Source organism: Tachypleus tridentatus, chromosome 10 (genome assembly GCF_004210375.1).
Source record: "Tachypleus tridentatus isolate NWPU-2018 chromosome 10, ASM421037v1, whole genome shotgun sequence".
NCBI classification, from domain to species: Eukaryota; Metazoa; Arthropoda; class Merostomata; order Xiphosura; family Limulidae; genus Tachypleus; species Tachypleus tridentatus.
Genome location: NC_134834.1, coordinates 46682212 through 46701688, shown reverse-complemented (window position 1 = coordinate 46701688; position 19477 = coordinate 46682212). Strand labels below are relative to the sequence as shown.

Here is a 19477-nt window from a genome sequence, read left to right as displayed (position 1 = left end):
TCATGACACGTGTTATTCCCTCTATTCAAATCTACCAATCTATCACTTTGAAATTTGGCAGAAAATGGAAACACTGAGAGAGAGGTAAGTACCTATTGGAAATACATTTTCAGTATAAAAAGTTATAACTTCTGATACAGTACACTACCTCCACACATCTAAATATCTAGAATAATACATTGAGTAGGTGAAGTGACTGGTGCAAAGGAAAGAAAGAAGCATCTAAAGGATGTGCTCCAAAAAGAGATCTTTGGATTCATAGATCATCCATGGAAGACTACACCACTACTGAACCATGTATACTCTTTGCCCATTGTGGAAATTTGTTGAATATATGAACAGAAAAACAGAGGAGTACCTTTCCAGAAGGAGAGAACTACGGTAAGATATAAATTTGAAGCATTGGATATTTCTCTTAGGAAATATAAAAGTGGGTAAGTTAGAATGATGTGTCCCTAGATGTACAGTGGCTATAGCACAATGAACCATATGTGGCATGTCAAATACATCCAAAATCTATGCTATTGGAAACTGACAAGAAAGAGGTGTAGGAAAGAGGAAATCATCCAATTTTCACCTTAAGTTCATGAGACTGGAGGGAATCTTGTACCACCAACCCATGAACAGGGCACATGGTAACAATGTAAGAAATTGATTGATTGATCTGGGAATCCAACATCTGAGATTAGAAATACATCCACGTAATGTAAACCATCTCATTAAAACTGAAAATTACAGAATCTCCAAACACAGTAACATCCTTTGAATAATAAGAACATGGAAGAATAGAGAATGGAAAAGAACTGCAGTAACCTGTGAAAACTTACATTGATTGGTTCAGCTCCAAATCCAAAACCTAGCCACTGGGAACTGATATTCTTCTGGGGATTGGATGAGAGATCCCCATCAAATGGGTGAACTGCAATTTTGATGGCTCACTCTAATATTACATAGTGGAAGATATCTTGATATCTACCCCTTAATAATAACAACACTTTACTCTCAACTGAATGGTTTTATCATCGTTTACATATATGTTATTTCCTTAGCACATACAGGAGACTGTCACCACATCCACCACTTCAACAGTTTGGAACTGGAAAGTGGTAAAGAGAATCAAACTCCACTAGAAGAAAAAGGAGAAGAGCCTGGAAGAATGACAAAACTTAAAAGAGTGCAACAAGTGACCATAAAACTCTATTTTGTAAAGCAGATCATACCAAATTATTCAATACAAGGCATGGCAGGGATGGGCAGCTATCCCATTCTGCTTTCCTTATGTGATCTATGGATGAGTACGGTCTGGAATGGTCAAAATAATGAAGCAAACATACTACAAGGAAAAACCTACAAGCAATTCTTGATGACGAGAAACCCACCTGGAATAAAAATATATCTCAGAATGGTTGATATGGGTATTAACACTTTCATTAAAGCAGAGAACAACTTTTTGACCTTCCCAGGTCATCTTCAGGTTAACAAAGAGAGAGTTTGCAAAGAGACAGAGGAAGAGGTAACAGAGAGACAGTATGGAACTGGAGTGGCCATGAATACCAAGGTTGAACTGGCCAGTGAAAAGCAATAAGGAGGAACTGACATAGAGTGGCATGGATGATCAAAATCACTCTGTGAAGAGAGGGAATGGAGGGGGATAGACATACCAGTATTTATTGGTCCAATAAGGATGAGGAACTGGAGACCAAAAAAAAGACAATTTGGTTTTGAGAGATATCACAAATGCATCAAGGTGAGAAGTATGCTAATAAAGACAAAGCCATTGGAAAACAAAAGAATTAAGAAAAATAAACACTCCATCAGATAGGCTTTCCTGTCCAGGTAAAATCTATCAAGCACAGACCAATACCCCAAAGCTTCCTGTTGATCAAATGAAACACCCCCAGCCCTGAATTGAAATGTCCTTGAAAATGTGTACATCTGAGACAGGAAAAGGAAGTGGGACTTTAAGTATAAAAATTGTCAGCTATGTAAAAACAAAACAAACAACACTTTAAGTTCACAAATTCAAAAAATACAAAGAGTACACAAAGAAAAAAATGTCTTGACACGAGTACTGCCAAGTGATAAGTAACAGTTTTAAAAATTGAATAGAGGGAGTCGGCATATGTCAAGAGGGTTATATGTTGTACTCATATTGGTTGAGGGTTGTCACATGATGATTTACATGCAAGACACATTAGAATCAGTAAATTCTAGATAAATGGGAGCTTTAAAGCTTGTGACATGTCCAAAGATACCATATTGGAGACCCTGTTTATATCTTTTCAACTGGACTTTAATACCAATAATGTTTAAATGATGTATAATGTGTAGATCACATCTGCATAAGGTAAAGAAAAAACGTTCGGAAAAGTATATCTTTCAACAAGGTGACTTTTTAATTATATCACCATGCAATAGAAAACTGCAGGCTTTAGTACTGAAAACAATTTGCTAGTGTATAACTAAACTTGTAACTATCTTGAAAAAAGTTTTTAACAAACTTACTAGGTTCCTTAACTTGAGATTTTAATTTTTAAGATTAAGAATGTATGCCCTTTGAGATAATTTTTAAAGACTTACACAATTGCTTCTGATATGCTATGTAAACTTTAAAAACAAAGTTTTTCTACTTTCAGTTTCTTTGATACCATGGCCAGTTTCTGCATTTACTGAAGCTTTGCTAATTTTTTTATTAGTTTTTATTGTTATTCAACAGCTTCAGAGTCAAATTTATAAATAAAATGGTGCACATGAAACTATAAGGTAAAAGTAGGCAAAAGTTTTTTAAAAAATATATGTAAGTTATAAAAAGTTTGTATGCAGAGTTCATTTGATTTCTAGCATAACACAAATATGTAACGACTTCCATAAACTTACTCAGCTGGTTCACAAAACAAACATTGAGGCCTCAAAGGACATATGTAATAACTCTTCCCAAACTTGGAGTTATTGTCAGTAGTTCCTGTTTTCAGGTAGCACAGGTTACCTGTAAAAATAAAAATAGAACTTTAATTAGCATTTTTTATTTGTTTTAACACAAAACAAAATGAGAATATGGAACCATGGTTTCTCTTTTATCTTTCTGTGAGAATAAACAATTTAAAAAAAAACAACTGTACAATGCACAGAAAACAATGATATTTAAATAGCTATTAAAACAAACATTTCAGTAGTATGACATAACATTAACATGTTCCCTGTGACAAATGCTCCTAAGTATCATGTTGGGCATATAAAAATGTCAAAAGATGTGCCTAATTGACATAAAAATATTGTGGATTTCCACCTGTATAAGGGGAAATGTAAAGTAAACATTTTAGATCCTTGAACTTACAGCTTGGTAAATACAAAGTTTCTTTTGATATGGTCTATTAACCTATAGATTATTTGATTGAATTATATTATGTTGTTAAAGAAAGTATTGTTGAATCAAGATATGAATCTTTGCAAAAAGAAAGTTAACGCATATATAAGGCCCAGGTATAGGTATTAGCAATACTGTTCTGTATCACAGCTACACCTAAAATGTGGCCTTCCATTAGCATATAGTTGTGTAGATTTACATAATCCAAGCATGGATTTAAGCCTAGACGTAAAACAAATTATAAACTATCCAAATATGGCATCAGTTTGATATGTACAGTCACGATGGATTACATACAAATCTAGATTAATACAAGTTAAGATCTTTGTTTCAGCCATGAGGTAGTATCTGCTTAGTGTAGTAAAGATCCTGAACAAGAATGAATAGAAAATAATGTTTTTTGTTATTTTTTTCTCAATGTTCATTTACTTGAAGTACAAAACAGAACTTATTAATGATTGAACATTTAAGTTTTTTTACAGTATCCAAAAGACTTCTGATATTTACAAATTCTAATGATTATGTATAGGTGGTACATAAAATTTAAAAAGTAATTATGTGCCAGAATAGTAAAATATAAACCAGAAATATTTAGTTTCAATGCTACCTTGAGATACTATCTCTCACTTGTGACAATTATAAGGTCTTTTTTATTCCCTTCCTCAATCACTTATTGTCCTTCATTTAGAGTGTACTGATTCATGTTTTGTGTGATTAAAGAATATTTGTCTCACATTCTCTGTTGACAGAATCTCTAAAATAACTGTTATCACAAAATACTACCTTTGCCTGACTTCTCCTTGAGGAAGTAATAATATCTAAATTATATTATTATACACTGTTTTGTAAGTCATAAAGTACCTTTACCATAATCTTGAGATAAAATCCTCACATTGAAAATGGAGGAAAGGAAATATGTCACTCTCCTATAGAAATAAAAATGCTTCTGTAACAGACCAACTAAAAATGGAGAAATGAAATCCCTTAACCAAGCAAAGAACACTGCTGGCTTTTACTGCAGTGTTCTGTCAGATCTTCAGGGATGGGAAATTGATCTCTGAATCTGTCTAGAACATCCCAATGCCCCACAGAAATACAGCAGATTGTCTAATGACCTGATGTGAAAGGTAATTTTCAATACTTACCTAAATCAATACTAAGATAAAAGAACAAGCAATATAAAAAGGTAGAACTTCAAATTTAATGCATATAAAGAAATAATAAGAAATAAAATATAAAGAGGGGATATACCTTCACAGCACCAAAACTAAATGATGGATGGTCTTGGGATTGTTGATTGTATGAGTTAATAACATATAACATTCTCACATAGAAGCATTTTATCTGCTGCAACTCATAACAGTAGACAAAAGATAAGTACAAAATGACAGAAGAAAATTATAACTTAGCATAATGTATTGACAACAAGAAGACGTGGCCCTTCTAGGCCATCTTTACATAGCCACTTTTGAGAAAATTTAAAATTTAAACCAGTTTCTTTTTTACATCGTGAAGTCTCAACATAAATGAACTAGAAATAAATACCTAATCACTTATTATCATTACCTTAGGTATAGCATCATGTGACAACACTACTGAAATAGATATAGCTTTGTCTTTGAGTAAGTAAGAGAGAGTTTTCTTATAATTTTTGAAAATGGGATGACATACAAAGGTATGAGACTTATGTTTATTTGCATTAACCATACCATGAAAGGTCATGGGTCAAAGGTTATGTCATCATGTTTGTTTACTTGCAGTTAAAATTTTAATGAACTCCTACTTTATGTCAATAAGCTTAATATCAATTTCTAGATTATAATTCAAATTTCAGTATATTAGTTAATTTCTTAATATAATGGTAAGTATTAAAATAATACATTTAAATATCAACTTCTGTGTATCACCTGTTGTATTAAGTGGAGCATTGGCTTAAATTACATGTTTGTGATGTCAAAATACGAAGTCTATAGTTTTGTACAAATTAGGGACTCAAAGTACCAATACTGACCTGCTATCTTTTCTAAAAGCTGAAATATCACTCATGATCCAAAGCACATACTGTGTCCCAACCCACCTTTTCCCATTTTTGGAAACACTTCTTTATGTACATGCACTTCTGTTTGTGTCATGTAAATGACCAAATGAAAGCTTAGAATGTCCCTCTAGTGACTTTCTCAGCCATTTTAAAATATTATGATGTCAACTTGTTCTTTCGACTCAAGATTACATGCTGGTAAGTTGAAGTCTCTAGTCAGCTTGAAATTACATATTTTTTTAGACAAAATACAGTTTAGTTACTAAACTTGGTAAATTATAGTGGCAGTATATGGTAATGATATAGTTATTTATAATTTCTTTTGGTTATTTCAAATGTATATATAAAACTTTAAAAAATTATTCTTTTTCACGTGAGAAATTTGAAAAGGATTAGCAGCCTACAGCAAGAAGCAATAAAATACAAAGGTTGTAGCTAGAAGATATGTTTGCTATGCTTATTTATTTATTGTTTCTCTGATTTAAGAAACATATGTTTAAGAACTTATTGGTAAATAGTAATAATGTACACACACACTCACATATACACATATTTAATGTATAATAATTGAAATGTGACTGTTTTACAACACTAGACTACTAAAGCACAGTCAAGACAGGTCACTTTGTGAAGATTAAAGGTCAGCTTTACTTTGCTAGACAAGGTAACATGCAACTTCTGCTATGTTAGCCAGGCACAACTGGAAAGTCAATATAATAAAAATAATAAATAAATATAAATGTATAATATTATAAGATTTAAGCTATTTAGACTAAACTTGTGTTTTTCAAGTTATAATCTGTAGCCATTCTAACACGAAATAGTTTATGTTTATTTCCTATTTTTTATGGTGATTATGAAGTTGATGAACTGACAGATCCCAAATAGTTAGTGTAAAGAAAATAACAGGCAAAATATAAAGTTTTGCTGAAAACAAACACTTGAAATGTATTTAGATCTTACAGAACACACACATTTGAGGCTTTTGAAATGAAGAATAGTTTTTTAAATCATAATATGAAAATCTCTTCACACTCAGACTACTAATGAAACAGACTCAGTGTTTTCAAATACAAATTTTTAGTAAAAATACTTCATTAAAAATCTGATTTTTTGTGTACAAAAAACTTGTAATATTTACTAATTGTCTACAAAATTTTGTGAAGGTACACAAAATACATAAAAATTTAGAGTCTAAAAACCTAACATGTGTATATATATATAAAATACCAAGCCTGTTGTGAAAAAGTTAATTGTTACTGTTAATAATCAGTGAAATTGCATTTTACTTTCAAAAAAGTATAAAATGTTCCCTGCATCTGGAATTATGGATCTGTATTTGGATTTAGCTTACAAGATATGTTTTTCTAACACAGGCAAACAAAAATATTCCTCCTCATTGTTTTATACATCTAATTTGCATTCTAACATTCTATTTCCTTTTACCTTAACACATAAAAGTAAAATCAAGCTAATAACATCATTATTCTTATTCTGAATTTAATAATTAATGTGTTAATGTTTCCATTAACATTTTTTGCTATGGTGCCATATTTCATCCTCTAAAACTCTCCATCCCTTTGATTGTAATGTATGTGAGTACAATGTAAGTGGTATACAATCTTCCAAATTTTATCCTTCTTTTTAGCCACATCTTACAAGTAAATTACACATGTTAAGCAAGATATTTTAGGTGATACTGATGCTATTCCTTTCCTTCACTATACCAATTTAGTATTTGGTATTTCATTTAATGATGGTAATTCTGTTTGTATACTTGTTTTTATTCAAAAATACTAATGCTTTCATCTTTCAGTTTTAACTAGTAAACAGGCACCACACAAGTTACCAATGTTAGTCAGCTACTTAGTTTTAAATGCGAGTTAAACATTGAGAAATGGAAAATAAGATATACAACTATACTTTAAAGCATACATGCATGCCACTAGCCTTCAGCTATTTTCCATCTAAGATGGGTTATAATGTGAAATGTACAAGAGCAAGATGTTATTATCGTGCAACAGCAGCCCTTTTCACTCATAAGAAGGGTCACATCCTCCATGCAAAGTAGATCTCAATAAGTATTCATACTTAAAATTAACTTCAGTTTTGTCCTAAGCACTCACTTTAATGTCTTTGTTTCTTTAACTTCATCAAGTTAATACTTTTGCTATCTTTTAACAGTGCTAATTCCTTTTGGTTTCCTTTTACCTTCAATTTAAAGCTACATTTCCATTAAACAAACAAAATGTGAAAAATTGCTACAGTGACCATGAATTAAGTGATGGTGACCACTACCTCCTCATAGATTCCAGCAATGTTTATAACACTGTCCCTTCTTTGTGACCACTGGAGGCTTTTTGACTGTGAATGACACCACCACTGTAATTCACTGTTTTATGGGTTCTTTGATGCCTTTCTAGCTTCATCTACCTGTACCTATGACTGAAGTGCATTTTCCTCTCTCTTAAACTGACCATGAGGACGACAATTTTGATTAACTCTTTCCACCTCTGGGACTTGCATTAGGCTTCTCTTTACTTACTGAAGAAAAATGTTCCTCCTCCAAATTCATTTCTGAATTTGATTACTCAGGTTTGCTCTATTCTTTCCCTTTCTACTGTTTTATTATTCTTCCAATTCTTTACTATATGACTGTCACACTGAAGATTATCTGATTTTTCCAACCTCACCAGACATATGTGTTCATGTTGACATATTTCCAGATCAGCTTCATTCCTGCTCTCAAATACCTCAATCTCCTTAACTTGAGGATTCCTTTGCCATGACTTATGAATATTCCCTCTTTTCCATTTTTGGATTCTCAATCTATGGAGTCCCTTCTACCCATTGAAGGCCAACACCATGACCACAACAGCTTTTCTAGGGATCTACAGTCAGTCCTTTACAATACCTTGGTGAACATTTCATTGTCTGCTTTGTCCCTGTTTACTTGGTTCCTATGTTGTTGGAACCTTCCTGGATACAACTCTCTTCTTTCTACCATTTGTCTTCCCTATTTTTAACTCCATCTGGCTTCTCTTCTTTGCCCTTAAAACACCAGTGGTGTTTCTAACAATATGAAAACTTCAGCCACAGCTATCCAGCACCAGACTGCTTTCTATACCTGGGTCTTTCATCCTTCAAAGCTTTGTTAATTCCATTCCCATTCCTCAAACTTATGAACCTTCACGTTTTTCTCTTTTCCTGTTTCTTGCCCTTCTGCTGCTTCTTGTTATCCTCCCCCTATTGGAGGGGGTGCTGTTGAATGTCTCACTGAGGCACATCTATTTCTATTTCCAGACCTTTTTTAGACCCTTGTTGAAGCCAATCTTACACAAATACTTTCCATTCACTTCTTGTATATTCCTCCTCTTTCTGATCCTCAGCATCTAATGCACCTCAAGACCACATACAAGATCTTTCAAACATGAGAACCAATGACAGAAAATTCTGTCCCTCTCCTGGATTTTATTCTTATCATTACATTTTCCCAAAAAGACTGGGAGATGGCAGCCCAACATCAGTCTTTCCTTTTTCAACCACTACCCAGTGATTCCACATTTCAAGAGGAGAGGTTCCTTCTTTGTTGGTCCTATTCCCCTATACTATAGATGATCAAAGTTGATGTCTCAAACATCTTTCTATATATCATTGTTGCCCAGTCCACTCATCATCTTTTTCACCAGGCTCAGCCTGAACCAGTTTTGAGGTTTCCCTTTAACATTACTTCAGTTCCTTATGCTGCCAACTGAGTCATGTGTGCACTTTCTCATCACAAAGATAGTCTTGGACTTCATTTCCATTATTACATGAATGACTGGCTTTTCCTTGCCTCTTCTCGAGAGGATTCCTTGTCAGTCACATTACTTTTCTAAGAGACAACTTGCATGGGTTGGCTAGTCAAGCTTTTATATTTGTTCAGAACTTTGAGTCAATACTTGGTCCACCTTTGAATTTTTTTTCAGCTCTCGACACAGCTGGGTTCATTCTTTCCCCATTCCTCTGCACAACATGGAGCATCTAGTCACCTTGACTACTGTCTCTCTTATACTTTCTATGTAGGAGGTTCTCCCTCTTTTAGATGCTCATGCATCTTTATAACATTTTATCCCTTTATGCTGAAGTTACAGAGCTTCTTCAATGGACTTTGAGTGACCCCAAAACAATCTCTTGCAATCTACTGTCCTGTCTTGTTAAGCATCCCACTGCCCCTAATCTCTTATGGTGTAACTGATTTACTATTATATATTTTAATACTTACACTTGTTTCATATAGTTTGTTTTTTTTGCATGTGGTGGGTACTGTTGAATGTGTATTGCACAAGTCCAGCCTGTTTTCTAACTTTCTACCATTTTTGAACAATGTTGAAACTTCTAGATACTTTTGTGATTGATATATAAAATTGACATACTGCTAGACAGTAGAAAATTATTATTATTAGTCAGCTGCAGTCAGTGTGCTATAAACCTTGAAAGCTGTAACTGTGATTAAATCCTATTAATCAAAAAACTAGAGAGTTTGACCAAGAAAGTTTATAAATTTCAAACATTACAAATTGTTTAACTTCAGTGAATTAACTTCAGATGTTAGTATTTCTACAAGGACATTTTTTTGTCAAAATATTTTTGTCAAAAAAAAAACCAGCTTGTAAGTGGCACGAGACCAGCCAAGGATAGACATCTAGCTAGCTTAACCAAGATGTGACAATATTAACAAAGAATAAATTTGCTTTCCCTGAACTTCAATAAAATATTCAATCCCATACCAGATATGACAGTATTTTTTGTAAGTTTGTAAAACCTTTGTATATAAACCATCATTTGTAATAATTATTAGTAAAGAACATTATAAATGGTATTGTTTTTTGTTTCTATATTAAAATATATTTGTGTCAAAAAAGAAATGTGTATCAATCTTGGTGGCAAATATTATAGATTTTAAAATTTAATGAACTTCTAGATTTAAATTAAGATTTCCAGTTATTTGAAATAGTAATATGTTAACACACGTAACATAATAAACTTGGAGACCCATATGAAATAAATTATAATACATAACAGTGTGTTGGAACATATCTCTGGATGAATTCAAAGTCTTAATAGCTCAGTTTCCTATGGAGCATACCTTCAACATCAATGCTTCTATATCATTCATCAGGATAGGACTGACTGCATGAACATTTGCTTCCACATGTTGATTGTTAGCATTTTCCTTAACTAAATATGTATTTCAAATAGATTCTCCATACACAGACTAGTTTGATTCCTTTGTTTATCTGCCTTTGCAATTTATATACAACTACCCTTGAGCTTTCTCTCACTTATAAAACATTTAGTGTGATATGCACTAGTGCATGATGTCAACATAATGCAACAAAAGCTTTTCACCAACAGGAGGGAGACAAACCTCCTTGTATAGCTGTTTTCACTAAGCACTTGCACTTGAAATAACTTCATTCTTAGATAAAGCATGAAGATAGTACATCTGAAGTGAGAAAAACAGGTGGGAAAGTGGGTGAAGATGAGGATCAATCAAAAATACCTATTAATGTAGGGAAAAATGTTAACTTCAAAGAGAATACCTCACCTGTACACACAGAACAGCTACAGGGTGTTCGGAAAGTCACTGTGTATTTATATATTTATTAACAGACATGTTTGAATATAGAATACAGGAGGTAAATATGAATAACAATTATAAACAATGTTGAAAGTGACCCCTGTTGGCATCAATACAGGCCTGGATCCTTCTTATTTTGTTTCTAAACACTGCTATCAGTTGCTGGCTTGAAATAGACTGAATAAAATATGATTATAAAACTGCACAGTGACTTTCTGAACACCCTGTGGAATCCCACATTAAAATGGCAGATGGATCAATGCAAAAATTAAATTTAGATGAGCTTCCTACAGCCCATGGAGAGTGACACATAATGGCAAGAGCTTTGTAGGAGCACATCAGTAAGAAACTGCATCTTTTATTGAACATATGCTCTTCAGCTGGAAGGAAATCCAATAGAACCCAAAGTATCACAAGGATGGGCAGGACTTTTGTGTGACCAACTGAGCACCTTTACATAAGTAGTTGGCAAGCCAAGAAGTGTAGTGTGGTTAGGGAATGACCAGACCATACAGTGCATCTGATTTCAAATCAATTGGATAGGTCATGTTCTGTTGCAGAAAAATGGCAAACTAGCTGTTTTAGGGGTGACATATGCTATGCAGACAATGCTACTCCTGACCTACTTCCCACTGTATTGTGTTGCATTCTCAAAGGTCTTATGGAACATCACCTTTCCAGCAGGCACTGGTAGAGCCATGGTGGATGGGTTGAGCACTTTTCACCTACCCCTGCTCTGATTCAGACTTTGGAAAATAAATATACCCTGGAAACAAAACCAGCCACTTAATAGAATCTTATTAATGTGAAACAATTATACTTACCATTCTCAAAAACAGTGTGCAAATTGAAGAACTGTGAGAGCAGGGAGTTGAAATCCAACAAATGAAGCAGCCAGATGATGAAGATAATGGGAAAACAGTCTACATCCCTACTTAAAGAATTCTATTCAATGGTTAGAAAAAGTAAGACAAGTGATTAAGCTGATATAAAAAGAGCCAACAAGCATCAATATACAGGTAAGAATACATCAAACATAGAAGTTGGCAGGCCTATCATGTAAGGATGAAAGGTAAAAGGTACCTGCAAGAAGAGAGTCCCAAGATAGAGACAAAGGATGATGGAGACTCATAAAATGAGACATGTGCCAAGTGACACTGACAGGCCTGGACCAAATGCAGAAAATAATCCAGATATGAATGAGCACAGAGGCGAGATACTAATAAAAGCAATATGAAAAAGAAAAAATAACAATCCTCCCAAGCAATCAAAGTTTTAAGAAAGACTTGGAAGCAAATATAGCAAAAGAGAGTGTGGGAATAATTGATAACAAATCAACTAAACAATGATGACCAAAAGCAAGAAGCAGTAAATAAGTTTTCAGAAAAAGATCATATAAAAGCACAGTAAAATTAAAGATATCATACTGCAAGGCTTATCCTGGACTAAATTTTTCTGTAGCCAGGGTATTAGCCAAATGATTTTTTTGGTAGCCAATTTTAGCCAGTGTTTTAGCCAGATAGGTTTGATCCGTATCCAACCCTCCAGCCAGTCACATACGATAAGACAATCAAATAAATGACAACTAAGTTCTTATCATACATTTTATTTCAATGAATTTATCATTTATCAAATTTATTATAAAACAACAGTTTCACAGTTACAAAGTTCAATGTTTTTCACACACAAATCATTACAATAATGACATGGGAAGACGAGTCACTAAATTAAAGGTAACTGTTATTACATGCTGCTAAACAGGGCTCAATTGGCTCAATTTATAGAGAATCTTTCCACTAATTAACATTTAGTTTTTTACACGTATGTGTTTATTATGGTACTAATCTAGTAACTGCTTTTAATTAAACTTACCGGCTAAGCCATGCACCATTAGATAATGTAATTACAAGTGTTAAAGCCATCACAATCTTCGTGGTCGTCCTTTAATTATAGTGCCGCTAATCAACCACACATAAATGAGTTATTCGTGTCAAGCTGTTAGGTCGCTGTTGATTGAACAATTTTTCACATGTTTGTCGATCCTGACCATGACCTTGCATGAATGCAGACGGGTTATTGATTTTTATCTGCTTACCACATACTTGAATTAAAAAAACGTTGATGTAGTGAACCAGTCTAGCATTTTGTAAACAAAGTGTTTCGCAGGTATATTCATCAATTACAATTTTTCTTCGCCAAAATGCAAAATTAATAGCCATTGGTGAATATGGCAAGCGACAGCATGAGCCCTGCACTGGTTACATGAACCATGTAAATTAAACCAGATAATCATGAATAAATATTTACACAGTTGTAAGCTATGAAAAAACTAATGTATTTAATTTACATTTGTGAAACATGTACATTCTAGATAATGATGAGGAAAAGAATAAAGTTAATTTGATTGTAAGTGTTTTGGGGAACTAATGAAAAATGAGGTTATGTCACCCTTCTACTGGTGGGAGTTTACTATACAATGATGATGACACCATGCATTAATGCAGTTCATGTTAAGCAGGTGTTTTTTAAATGGGAGGTACCTCAAGGCTAGTGGCATGCAAGTCTCATAGGAAACTGCACAAAGGAATGCAAATAGGTAAGGTATAGCCTTAGAATTTCTGTTTTGAGCCCACTTACAACAAGTTCGTCTGACAGCCAATCATGTCCTGGAGGCTTTAATCAACTCTCTTGACCAGACACAATTTTTTCTCAAGAGTAATTACTTTCTATTAATGTAATTTGGATGTATTTCTGTTGTATCTGATCTCAATTAAGACTGACATCACCTTTTTCTGTAAATGCACCTACCTCTATACCTCTTCCCATATAGTTTTGGCTTAAATTCATGACACTCCTTATTGTGCACTGTTCATAACACATTTTTAGTTAGCTCAGTCTCAGCTTCCTATTCTTCACCAACTGGTAAACAGGGCACCTCCTCCTCTGTCTTGATCTTAGCCACTCTTTCTCCAACCTCACATCTCTTTTTTACTTGAGTGTCATCCTTTCACCTCCACATGTGGAATCTGTCTGGTCCCTTGAATGCTGGTCAAGTTCTTCTGACCAGACCTTTTCTTTTAACCCACTTGTGTTATCCTTCCATTATTTCTGTCAATAAAAGTCACATGTTTTCTGCAGTTGGCCCATCTGCTCCTCTTTACCACCAGGCAATCCTACTGTTGTCAACATTTTAATCTTCTTTATTTGGCTGTTCAACAAAGGACTGTCAGTTTCTACAACTGCAAACTATGAAGAAGGCTCATCAACTACCTTTTTTTTTTTTTTGCTTTGTACTGGTCCTTCCTAATTCATCATTCTCCTTTCCACATTCCTTTGCCTGACTGAAACATCAAGGTGATCTACACACTCTTAACCAGGCCCAATGTGAACATTTGGCCATTTGCTCCTTGTGCCACCTCTCTCTTAAATCTTATTTCCTTCTTGCTTATAGTCATTGGAGATCTGATCTTTATGCACTGGATACTTTTAGCACTTTGTTTCACCAATCTTGCTTATTTTATTCTCTGACTGCTCATTTTTTCTAATACTTGGATGATTCAAAAATGAGATTTTACCTTTTGTCCCATATTTTTTCGATTGATCTTGGTCCTCTGTAATCATACTTGTATTGATAACATTTTGTATCCAGTTTGGATAATCAAGTGTTATTTTGGCATACATGGTTCAACTTCAGGATTCCCTTAGTCATGTAGTCTTGCCAAGGAACTCTTTCTCAGGGATCTCTTGTCCTCTATGCTTACTAGACAAGTTCATCAGCTTATCCATGTTTCATGTCTCATCATCTCATTCTACAAGTTGCTGGCAGTTGAGCAACAGCTGAAGTGGCAATGAAGATATGTTTTGGAACAATATTTTTCATGTGTTTAACATGCAGGTATTACATATCACAACAATAAACAGTTCTATGATGCATCAAAAATAAGCATTATACAGAAAATTAAGATAATTCAATTTTTAAGCTACTTAACAACTCATAAATTGAACTTTTATCGGTGCAGGAGTTAGAAACAAACGTTAGATGAAATATAAAAAGAAAAATATTTTGTTATTTTAATTGTGAGAAACAAAACCTGTTTTCCAGTGATTTTGATTAATGTCATATGATGGTGTTTTAAAATGAGACTTACAAAAACAACATTAACACAGGAAAATTTAAAAAATTTTCTATTCATAAAGATCTCTCCATCAATATATTTGTTTTGTTTCCAAACTTAAGAGGTTAATTAAATAATAAGAATTAGAACTGTAATATGAACCAGATTATTTATGTTGCAAAGACTTTTTAAATTTTTAACATAAAAGGTGTATAAGAAATAGTTAAGAGGAATTACACATTTACTTAAATATGTACTATATGGTGAAATATCAAATCTACAATCTTTTTTGTATTAGACTAAATATATTAGATATTATTTAATTATCTAAACAGTTTTTATTACATTTAGGCATGCAGTCTATGACTCCTTGGTTCAATGTTTTATATTACCAGCACCACCTCAAAACTAGAATGAAACAAAGAAACTGTGCCAGACTAAACCTGTATATACATAAACATATATTAAAAATAATAAAAAAAATCTTTATTTTTAGCTAAAACATCCTGAAGTGGACAAATTTCACCATGAATGATAGTGTTAAAATTGATGTTGTATGCGTAAAAGCAAGTACCTTTCTTAAAAGTTTAAGTGAAACATTACATCAAAATCTTAGGCTTTAGCAGTTTCTAATTTTTGAAGTTAACAGATATAAAGAGTTCAAAGGTAATGACTTACAAAGCACAGAATGCAAACCAGCAATTAAATATTAGTATTATAACTAACAATACTAAATATGTATTTAATAACAGGCCTACTAAGTAAAAGGTCTTATGAGTCTCAGTTCTTTAATTTATCAGTTAACAGTAACATTAATTTTTTGATGAATATTCTTCTGAATATGCTAGTATATATTGTTAAATAACAAGCTGGTAATTTTATTTTAATAAATGGGTGTTACTAAAATACATTTAAAGTGTTGAGACTACATGCTATTAGTATTAGTATTCCATACTTCTCAGGCAAGAAAAAGTTAACGACTAACGATAATTTGGCACACAAGAGAATACAAGTTTGAAATAGTATTATAACCATGAGAAGTTTGAACAATAATATTACACAGAAGTATTATATCTATTTACATAGAAATACGACTAAACATTCACTAAGTTATATTTTATGGTTTATTAGAAATTTTATATTTTGTCAAAACCAGAAAATTAATTGAATAAAGTTATATAAAAGCTATCATTTACTCCAAACCGGATAGGTTTGAAACTAAATAGTTAGAATTTGGCACTTGGATTTGGCGGTACACCGTTCCTTTGATTTACTCTAGTGATAAGTACTTTAACTTAAAGCAGTGATTTTTACACATATAGGCCTCTAATTTCTAAATTTCCTGCAGTCTGTTTGACTATTTCATATCTGCTATGTTTTCTTTAATTTTCTTTATTACTAAGAATTTTGGGAGTAACTGCAACCATGGCTTGAAAATTCCACTTCAGTTTCAACTTGTGAACTTTTAATTTAAAAAAAAAGCGAATTTCAAATGCACACATCGTAATCAATGATTAATCGTTTCAAAAAACAGAAAAATAACAGTACGTACAGTAGCAAGATAAAAACTTACCGTGACTTGCACATTTTACAGATTTCATATTGATATCGTTTAGGTTTTCTTTTTTTTCCAAACTCACAATTATCGCTATCGGTACCACTTACACACTTTGCTCTTGTGTTCCGTGTATCAGTTTCGATACTACGAACATGAGAAACACTACTTCAAAAAACGAAAATTGTAAGTAGATATTTATATGAAATCCCTAATTTTAAATGTCAAATCCTAAATCATTTTATTTTTCCAGGAAAATATTTTTAAACCGATTACATGTGAGATATTTGAATAAAATGCTATGAAACTTGAAGAAATTGTTACAGAAGAAGTAATTTACATCAGTGCAATATTTCAATAAAGAACGATAAATAAATCTTATAATATGTATTAAATATCGCTAATTTACTCACATTAGCCCCCATTGGCACAGTGATATGTCTGCGGACTTGTACTGCTAGATAGTGGGTTTCGATAACCATGATGGGCAGAGTATAGATGTAGCTTTGTGCTTGATAACAAAGAGCAATTACTGCTCATATTATACAAAAACCATGACAATCACATATACAGAAGCCTCTCTCCAGTGTCACAGTGGACTTAAAACACTAAAAACTGGGTTTCGATACCCGTGATGGCTACAGCCAGATATTCCATTATATCTAAAACAAAAACACAAAAAAATGGCAGTTAAATGCCTTATTTCAAACAAAATAACGTAAATACCCCTTGTCCAGTTTTATCATATAGGTTAATCTGCTGTAGCACAAAGATCTCCTATTATTATGTAATTTCATTTGTGGGTCACTCTTTTTTTATAATAGGTTTACATCTAGGTTATTATCCAGTTAGCAATATAGACCAGTAAGAGTAACATTATTATTTTCTACATTTATTTATAATAATATACCTTAATTTTCGGAAATGGAGGTTATATTAGTAACCAATAATGTGCCTTTGTAGACTTCAAGAGCTAAAAAAGCTTATTTTAGTGAGTTTTTAGTTTGTGTGTCATATCATACACTAATGCGACTATTTAAAATCTGTTATGGTTATATAGCATTGTCTCCGTGATTATATTAAATCTGTTTCAGTGCGGCTCATCACATATTCGATTCTGTAAGTCGCTTAGAAGTTAGGTTACTTTGCATGTTGACGTAGAGAACTGTGAATTTATTCATCGTTAGTAAATAGATACGTTGTTATTTTATATATTATAAGTGGTAGAACTGTTTGGTGTGTCTTTCTGATATTTATTAATATTGTAATAAAATCTTTTTTTAAGGGGTTAGTGATTTCTGCGATAAATTAAGATATCATGTTGTTGTTTTTTCCAGTTTGTTTATTTAATTTGTTTTCGATTTGACTAGTTCGATTGTTGATTTATAAGAGACTACTGTTGCAAATGTTTCTGTATGTTTGTATTTTTCTGGTGTAGGAAGGAGAGGTGTTTTTGTTATCAGTAATGTGTTAGTTTGTAGGTGTGGTGTGTCTTTTCGTTCTTTTGTTGTTTTTGTGCTTATGTGTTATTTTTTTACATAAAACATGTTTTTAATATATTGTGTTTAGTGCATCCCTTGTATTTTGTGGTGTGCTTTTTTTACAATTATAGCACTTGGGTTTAAGCCAAGTCGTGATTATGATTTGTATGCCGCCGCTGCATGACCGTAAAATTGCGGTTGTAGCACTGTGTAGCTGTTACTGCTGGCATTTTTGCTTCTTGTATATTGTGTTTCACCTTGATAAATTTGTGGGTGTTTGTGTCCTTTGTGAAGTGATTTTTTTCAACTTTGATGTATGAAGTATTAATACCAGCTAATACCTCTTTGACCTGCTCTGTATCTAAACTACGGTGGATGCCTTTTATAATAAAGGCTTTATTGTGGATGTTATTCCTGAATATTTGCATTCTGGTGTTTTATGATTGAAAATCATCCTCGGACCATCATTATAAGAAGGTATTAAGATCTTCGGGATTAGCGCAGTAATTAATTATCCAGCTTGTTACATGACATATCGCCAGAAGACGACACAAGCCTGTAAGCCTGTATATATCAATCAACGTGGGAGAAAAGCAGAGGCGATGATGCAATAGACATCAAAGACATTACGTTATAGTTCCATGAAATATCACAAGAGAGCGTGTTGCTAGAGCAGAATGAAACTGAGAAACCATTGATAGATGTGAAGTCACAATTCCACGAAGAGAAATCTGAGGACCTGGATATATCCGGGAGGAGTAATATCACAGTTTGTTACAATAGGCGGATTGTGCTACCAACACTTATAGGTAGATGGTATTATCAATGTTCTGTACGTTAACTATGTTTTATACAGAGAGTCTGCTAATATGCGCAGATGTCGTTACAAAGGTTTCTAAAGGCAGATAATATTACTAAGTGAATAGTCTTCTAGGATTACATACAGATTTTAACTTCGCATTGCTAGGCCACCATGATGGTCTCATAATAGAATGTCTTAGCAGATCATGTAATCTACATTTTATTTCATTTCACTTTATCATTAAAGCATTGAGTACCATTTACGAAGACTGACAGTCCTGTGGGGCTGCATACATGTCTTAACTTATGTTTTTGTTTTCATCTATATATTTATTTGTGTTACATGTGTTTTACATAGGCAAATAGTGTTCCGCAGAATTGCGTACAGGGTTTAACATTGTGTTGATACATCGTCATGACGATCTTTATCATTGACTGTCTCAACATTTATCATCAATGTCCAGATAGATTTAACGCCATTTCACTTTATAAGTGAAGCA

General features: G+C 33.1%; 1 protein-coding gene across 7 annotated transcripts in view; it reads right to left on the bottom strand.

Moving 5' to 3' along the window:
• Window positions 1–16849, bottom strand: part of LOC143229196 (transcription termination factor 2-like) — a 130390-nt gene extending 113541 nt beyond the window's left edge. For 2 of the 7 annotated variants that reach the window (XM_076461173.1, XM_076461177.1), the window contains exons 1-2: window positions 16714–16849; window positions 2878–2986 (exon numbers count right to left, since the gene is read on the bottom strand). In XM_076461173.1, the coding sequence (XP_076317288.1) occupies window positions 2878–2986; window positions 16714–16741 (137 nt within the window). In that variant the 5' untranslated portion in view covers window positions 16742–16849. Of the gene's footprint in view, window positions 1–2877; window positions 2987–14600; window positions 14755–15485; window positions 15549–16713 lie in introns of those variants that run through there. The other 5 variants (XM_076461174.1, XM_076461178.1, XM_076461172.1 and 2 more) reach the window with 5 other exon arrangements.
• Window positions 16850–19477: the final 2628 nt, after the last annotated feature.